The sequence below is a fragment of the Ochotona curzoniae genome, unplaced genomic scaffold (assembly GCF_017591425.1).
Source record: "Ochotona curzoniae isolate NIBS_2020 unplaced genomic scaffold, NIBS_Ocur_1.0 contig_2723, whole genome shotgun sequence".
Classification (NCBI taxonomy): Eukaryota; Metazoa; Chordata; class Mammalia; order Lagomorpha; family Ochotonidae; genus Ochotona; species Ochotona curzoniae.
The window spans coordinates 15,496,259-15,503,545 of record NW_024465573.1 but is presented as its reverse complement, the minus strand read 5'-3'; the positions used below and the strand labels follow the sequence as shown (position 1 = coordinate 15,503,545).

Genomic DNA, 7,287 nt, shown 5'->3' with positions numbered 1-7,287 from the left:
CCTCTTAGGCAACTGTGGTCTTCTTTAACTAACCATGATTTTGTCCCTTCTTCCAAGCAAGGGGAGGGAGGAGAGGACAAACAAAAAGTGCACGGTCCACACACCCTTTTCTTTTGTCTTGACCTGCCCCTTCCCGGAAGCAGAGAATCTGACAGACTCACCTACTTCCTTACGTCAGCTACAAGCAGGAACTTTGCCACCAGCTTTCGGTCCCCCGTGGCTCCTACTCTGTCCGCGGAAACGTTGGAAGGCGTGGTCCAGGTCCGGGCCTGCTGGCTCAGCGCCCGGGCTTTTGCAGCTTCTTCCTCCCTGGCCCTGCTAAGACCGCCCTGGGTACGAAAAGGCCACCCCAGCAACCCAGATAAGGAGGGAGACTTCCCTCGCTCCACGGCTCGGAGATACTTTTCAGGATTATTTAAGGATGTGACCTCCGTTTTGCGAGGAAGTGACAGGTCCTTCCTTGGCTGGGGTGAGCTGTCTGGTAGAAACGCGTCGGAGGGAGGGAGGGAGACTGGGAGAGCTGGTGGTAGGACGGGCGGGCTTTCCAGTTGGCAAAGTTCACTTGTTAACTGGCTGCCTCCCGGGTCAGACCACGCTGGGAACAGTCACGAGAACCTCATTTACTGAATTCAAACGACGAGCCATAAAAACCTGAAGTGCACATTGGGGTGCCACTCAACACGGAGGCTCGAATGCCAAGGCGAAACCCCTTTGGCTCCTCCTCGTGTCCCGGAGGTGCCAGGTTCTAACCTGCAAGTGTGTCGTCTGACAGTTAATCATTTGTCGCAGAAGGAGCTCCGCTGAGGAACCGGAGGGACGTGAGCGAGCTCAAAGGAGGCGCGGAGGGAAGGAGCGAGCGAGCGCGCGCGGGACTCCAGCCGAGTCCCCGCCGGCAGCACAGGCGCCGCCTGCCGGCTTCCGGACCCCGGCACTTTGGGGGATTCGGAGCGCGGGGCCCGCGCCAGGGTCCCCATGGAGGTAGCGCGGCCGGCGGGCCCGGGCGCGCTGCAGGCCCACGCGCGGGGAGCGGCCGGCATTCTGCTGAGCCACATCAAAGGCAAAGTCTTCACCTGGTGAGTGCGGGGCCGCCCCGCGGCGCGGCAGGGGCCGGCAGGAGGCCGGCAGGGACGGACAGGCCCGGCTCGCACGTGTCTGCCGGTGCCGGGAGGCCGAGGGAGCGGCTCGGTGGACTTTGGGCGCTCCCCGAGCGCGCCGAGGATGTTGCGCTTCACCTGGCTTCGGGAAGCGCTCCGAGCCCTTCCCTCGGCCGTGCGTTCCGTGGGACTTGGAGTGGGTGGGAAATGCACGCTGTTGGAGCTGTGAGGCCGGTCCCTGTGGCTTCCTGGAGGCAGTGGGAGGTGGCGAGACGGACGCGGTGACGGAGGGGTGTCCCCCGTGGAACGTCTCTTCCTGACACTGCGTCGGTTTTCCTTCGGCTGCCCGGCGTTTCACACGCGGCAGGGTGAGCCTCTGCTCACACGAGTTCGCCCAAGTGCGGAACGAGGCTGTGTGCTGCCGCCTGGCAGCAGCCCCGAGTCTCCAGTGCCTCCCCGGGCTGGAGTCGCCGGGCTGGGAGGAAAGTGGGAGAAATGCTCTTGAGGACTTGGCCCCCTCACCTGGGAAGGCGTTTCAGTGGTTACTGGAATTCGTGCCTTCTGGAAAAGCAGACGACCTAGGACCTACCTCATGGAAACCATTTATGTATTGAGCGCTCCCTCTCGACTGGGGACTGTGCATACGAAATCGCCCGGTCCTTGCTGCCCTCGCAGATGGCATGTAGTGATACCCACTTTGCAGATGGAGGAACAAAGAGGGCAACACCATTTGCCCGATTCCAGAATTTGTTATCTTAGGTGAGGTGCCGGCAAGCCTAAGCTGCCCTTCCACCACTCTTGGCTGCTAGGCGTCTCATAAAACAAACACTTGATGTTTCCATGTTAGCGAAATAAATTGCCCTTTGAAGATTGATAGCTAGGTCCTGAAAAGCCGTATTGTTTTCAAAGGTTGGGTCCGTAAGGCTGTAGGCATTTTTGTCATATAAATAAGTGTGGTGTTGTTTTGACTTGGGTAAAACAAAAGAAAACTAAAACAAATGCCCTCCTCCCCCACCCTCCACCCCCCCCCCCCCGCAAAAATTGCTTTCTTCTGGCTGGTTGGGTGTGTCTTGATAAATTTAGCTCTACATGCTCGCTGGAAGGCTAGGGTAGGAGGCAGGGTAGTGTCCCGGTTGAGGACCCAGGTTTGGGATTCATGCCCTAGCTGGCTGAGATTGGGGCAAGTCACTCAGTTCCAGTTTTCCTGTTTGTAAAGTGGAGATGTGAGGTTGTGGTGAGGGTTGGTGGGTGACTACACAGAAGTGGGTGCTGTGCACTGGTTCGTTGCCAACATCAGCTTACCAATCCTGGGTGATAATAACACCATGGTAGTAATTGCTTAGGCTGATGCCAGTGACCAGAGCCTGGAGAAGACAGTATGTCAGTTTAGCAAGATGAAAAAAAAATTAGCAATAATTTTTTTCCCAATGTCTTCACATTTTCAGAATCCTGGTATGTTGTTTTTAAGATTTTAAAGAAAGTTGTTCCATCTACTAGGTTGCTAGGGCTGGTTCAGGCAGAAGCCCGGAGCCTGAGCTTAACTTGGGTCCTCCACATGGCTGGTGGAAACCCGAGTGCTTGGGCCAGCATCAGCCATCTCAGGGTGTATGGGCAGGAAGCTGGATCGGATGTGGAGGAGCTGGGACCTGAATGTATGGGATGCTGGCATCCTAATCTGGTTTAACCACCTAGACCACACCTCCCACCTTTGAATCTTGTATGTTTCACCATCAGGAGTATATAGAAGCCTCCTAATTATAAGATTTCTTCTGGGCCTAAGTATACTGGTTGTACCCACCTGAGGGCTTACCTTTCTTCCTTGTGTAGCACTTGTGTAAGCACTTGTGGGCATCTTATAATGCTGAACAGAGTTCCATAACAATAGGAATAGTGTTGGCTCATCATGATAACACGTAGCGGCTAAAATTCTTGAATGTGCCAGGATCCCATATGGTAGCTGGTTCTAATCCCAGCAGCCCTGCTTCCCATCCAGCTCCCTGCTTGTGGCCTGGGAAAGCAGTCAAGGACGGCCCAAAGCTTTGGGTCCCTGCACCTGAGACGGAGACCCGAAAGAAGCTCCTGGCTCCTGGCTCCTGGCTTTGGTATGGCTTAGCTCCAGTCGTTGAAGTTACTTGGGGAGTGAACCATCGGACGTAATATCTTCCTCTCTATTTCTCCTTCTCTTTGTATATCTGCCTTTCCCCTCCCCCCCGCAAAAAAAAGAAAAAAGGAATAGTGTCTTTTTTAGTTTTTTACACTCCCATAATTCTTAGCACACACATTAGTGAGTTGCGGTTGACAGCGGTTCCAGGGCTTTTCCCCTGATTCCCAACCTTACTTCCTGATTCTTCCTTTTGTCCATCTTTGTTCCGTGGGGCTCGGGCTGGAGTGTTCCTTGCCGATTGGCCTAAGTCTCCAATTCTTTAAGGTTTTCTATCCAACCTTGGCAATTCTTTAGGCAGTCGATGGATTCTGATGGCAGTTTTTGCTTGTCCAATCCAACAATCAGAAAGTGCAGCCTGGCAGATATGTACTACGCTTGTACTCAGTATTGGAAACTGTTATTAAATCATATTTACCAAGGTTGGGTTTCACTCTTGAATCTCCAGCCATGGATCAGGCACCTTGTGGGAGAAGACAGTTTGGTGCATGGATCTGATGCTATCGCCGTGTGCAGCATAGTCTATAATTGCACAGCCCTTTTCTATCCTTTTAGTCAAAGAGGATAAGACTACCCCTTTGGCAACTGGCTGCTACATATAGTTGGGGCCCAGAGTTGCTTTTGTTTTTATCATGAGAAGTAAGTATTCTTGGAGACTAATTCCTGATACAGCTGCCTCCCTAAGGGTACAGTTTTCTGTGTGATTATGAACATCAGATTACTTGTGCCCAAAAAAGTTTTTGGGGCACTTACTGTATACCAGGCATTTGTGATAAAAAAGAACCAACATAGTCCCACGTGGGCTGTGCTTGAAATTTTGCCTCTTGCTTTTTATTGCCAGTGACTCAAATGATGAATACTGTAGCCAAAAGCCTTGGATTTCCAAGAGTTCCTGAGGATGCTTATTATTTAATTGTACACTGTCAGGCAGTTTACATTCTTACACACAGACTCTGTTTCTATTCTTAAAAAATGCACATTCCTGGAATGCCCTTTAACTATTACTTTACATTTGTATGTTGTTTCCATTAAATAAAAAGCTTTTGGAGAGCATAGATTTGATCAGATTCCTTTTGTAAGACCATGCTGAATGTAGTTCATTCTTTCATCAAAAACTGAACATCTGTGCTCTAGGCTCTAGATTAACATCTTTGGCTGTTGCTGTTGTGAAAGGAAGTTCATTGCTGATTTATGGTAAGAAGATATGATGAGTGCTGTAGAGGCCAGTGTGAAGTTCAGTGAGGGCAGAGACCAAGTCTACTGGGGTGAAGTAGGCCTAGGGAGATTGAAAGAGCGTGGTTGGTATCTTGAAGCAAAATAAAGGTTTTCTAGGAGGACTAGGTAAGAAACGGCTGGAGAATGTTTTGCCATAGTGAATGGGCCAAGGGCTACAAGAGAAATAATACAATAGTAGTAGTTGATCAGTGAGTGTTTTCCTTGCTGTTGTCTAATAAAGGGCCTGACCTGGGCCTCTGATTTCTCTTTTCATTTTGATTTCCCCTTGTCTAAAAGAGGCCACTTAGGTGGGCTTAACTATATAGGCCTTTGTCTCTGCACCACATTGTGCTGAACATTGTTAGATATTTCCCTTCCCGTACAGAAGAAAAGCTGATGGCCAGGCCAGAGCCTGAATCCCTCCAAGGGCAGCGGCACCACAGTGGATCGCTTTGCTCAGTGCCCCCTCAGTTAGCTGTTTCTAACAGCTGCTCTGGAGGGAGCAGGTCAGCATTCACAAGGAGCTTGAAGCAGTGTTTGGAGGAAAGATGCTGGCTGGGTAGCTGAACCCGCTTCATTAATTTCTCCAGGCAGCTTAAGAACTTTTCTGCAGACAGCTGCAAGTCAGGAGGTTTTCCTTGATTTCTTCCAGTTCCTCTTGGCAGGGTGCCTCCTCTTCTCTACCTCCGAGACACCTGTTTCCAACTCGTGACGTGTCAGTGACTCTATTGTGTGTGAGGATGCTGCAGAATAGGCAGAAGCTCTTGTTCCTCTCTGAAGTGCTGCCATGGCTTTGTGCTTGGCACAGGACTGGACTGGTAGCAGTTCTGGGTTGTGAGGGGCTGAAGTGATTTCTAGCAGGAGGACAAACACATTTGCAACCAGATTTGGTAAATAAGATGCAACGGTCAGAACTGAAGTAAAAGTGAGCTGTTACTGAAGAGATTTCTGAGTTGTTTTGGAGGTGGCCACTCCATGGATGAAGCAAACTGCCTCCCTAGGGAACTGTGTATGTACATTTTGACAAGTTTAAGTCTTGTAAATACTTCCTATGTTGTTATTTACTGAGGATCATCCGAGAGGACTAACATTTCACACAGATCAGTTTTCCAGATAACTTAAAATTCACCTTTTGAGCATTAAAATTTACTTTTAAATTCAATGTAAAAGCACTGTTTATGTCATAGATTATTCAGTTCTGCAAATGTATTTATTAATAACTTTTGGAAGTGATTCTTCAGTGCTTAATTGGTTTGTAATTAACAATTCTTGGGTAGGCCAATCCATTCAATTACTCAGTGGGTCTGTTTGTCACTAATCTTAGAAATTTTGCCAAAAAACCCCTGTCATGTAAATTTCTTTGAAACAAATAAATATGACTGCTTTCTTTTTAATATACAAAGTACCTTCAACACAGTAGATATCAACTTTGCTTTTTGGTTCAGTGTCATAACCATGAGCTTAATTATTCCATTACCTGGCAATATTATGCTCAGAGCCTTGAATTATCTTATTCTTTTTTCTGACAGTTTTTCTTCCAGGTTGTTACATGTGATTTTTTCCCCCCCTGTGTTTTCAAGTTTATTACTAGAAGCCTGTGTTCTTTCTAAATTAAGCTTTCTAATTTATCAAGATTGTAGAAACTACAGAACCCAGTTTCTTAGATTTGCTTACAATTAAAGCATAGAAAGACCCTGAGTAAAGATTTAAATGGCTTTCATTTTAATAAGTTATAAAATATTTTACTCCTTAGAATTTAGGATGCTTATTTTGGTTGGTTTCAATAAAGTATGTTAATTAAAGTTGTGAGACCAGCAATAGGTCAGAAAAACTTGGCAGTTTAGATTAATTGCTAGAGATAAAATCTGCGAAAAATTATAGTTAAGCCCAAAATTTCTTTCTAGTCACTGTGTGTGTGTGTGTTTGTGTGTGTGTGTGTTGTGTTGAGGGGGAAGAATCATTCAGAATATAGAATAAGAATTATTAGAGGATGGGAAGTGTGGAGGGCAGTAGTGATGGAATGGGATGGATAACAGGTGCCAGATTCTGGAGTTGTGTGGTACAGTGGTAGACTTTAGTTCATAGTAATATATTGTGTGTTTCTTGAACAAAGAGAAGCAAGGAGTTGAAGTGCCGCATATGAAGTAACGATAAGAAGAGGGAAGCATTAATACTCTGATTTCATCAGTACTGAATGTTCACATTTATTGAAATATCACACTGCATTCCATGAATATGTACTACGTTAATTAATTTTAAAGTGTTTAGGGAACTGATATTGTGGCACATCGGGCTAAGCTACCTCTTGTGAGGCTGGCAACCCATATTAGAGCACCTGTTAGAATCCTGGTTGCTCTGCTTCCAATCCAGCTTCCTGCTAATGGGTTTGGGAGAGCAGCAGAGGATGGTCCAAGTACTTGGCCCCTGTCATCCACAGGGGAAATCTGGATGGATTCCTGGCTCTTGACTTTGACATGATCTAGCTCTGACTCTTGTGACCACTTAAGGAGTGAACCAATGGATGGAAGATCTTTCTGTCTGTTGCTCTCCCTCTTTCACACTCTGCCTTTCAAATAAGTGAAAAAAAAATCCTTAAAAAGAAGGTGGACATACCAATCTGATTTAATCAGCATCCATTGACTGCACGCATTAAATTATCACACCATATCTCATAGATACATTCAGTTATAGCAATGATAATAGAAACTTTAAGAAAACCAGACTATTAAAGGAGTAGATTGATTTGATTTCTCAATTCCAAGTCATAATGAGAGCTTTAGCCTGGTACTGTGCCAGATGCAGTAGATCTTTTCACAG

At 47.1% G+C, this 7,287-nt stretch overlaps 1 protein-coding gene and 1 long non-coding RNA gene across 2 annotated transcripts in view; both read left to right on the top strand.

The window, feature by feature from the left end:
* The first annotated feature begins 211 nt into the window (after window positions 1-211).
* The window catches only part of SLC35F2 (solute carrier family 35 member F2), a 51,548-nt gene continuing 44,472 nt past the window's right edge, over window positions 212-7,287 (top strand). The window contains exons 1-2 of the mRNA XM_040976885.1: window positions 212-469; window positions 790-1,073. Coding sequence (XP_040832819.1) covers window positions 973-1,073 — 101 coding nt within the window. The 5' untranslated portion in view covers window positions 212-469; window positions 790-972. The remainder of the gene's footprint in view (window positions 470-789; window positions 1,074-7,287) is intronic.
* On the top strand, window positions 4,115-5,541 carry LOC121154084. The gene is made up of 2 exons (XR_005883459.1): window positions 4,115-5,185; window positions 5,225-5,541. It is a non-coding gene; the product is annotated as an uncharacterized LOC121154084 (long non-coding RNA).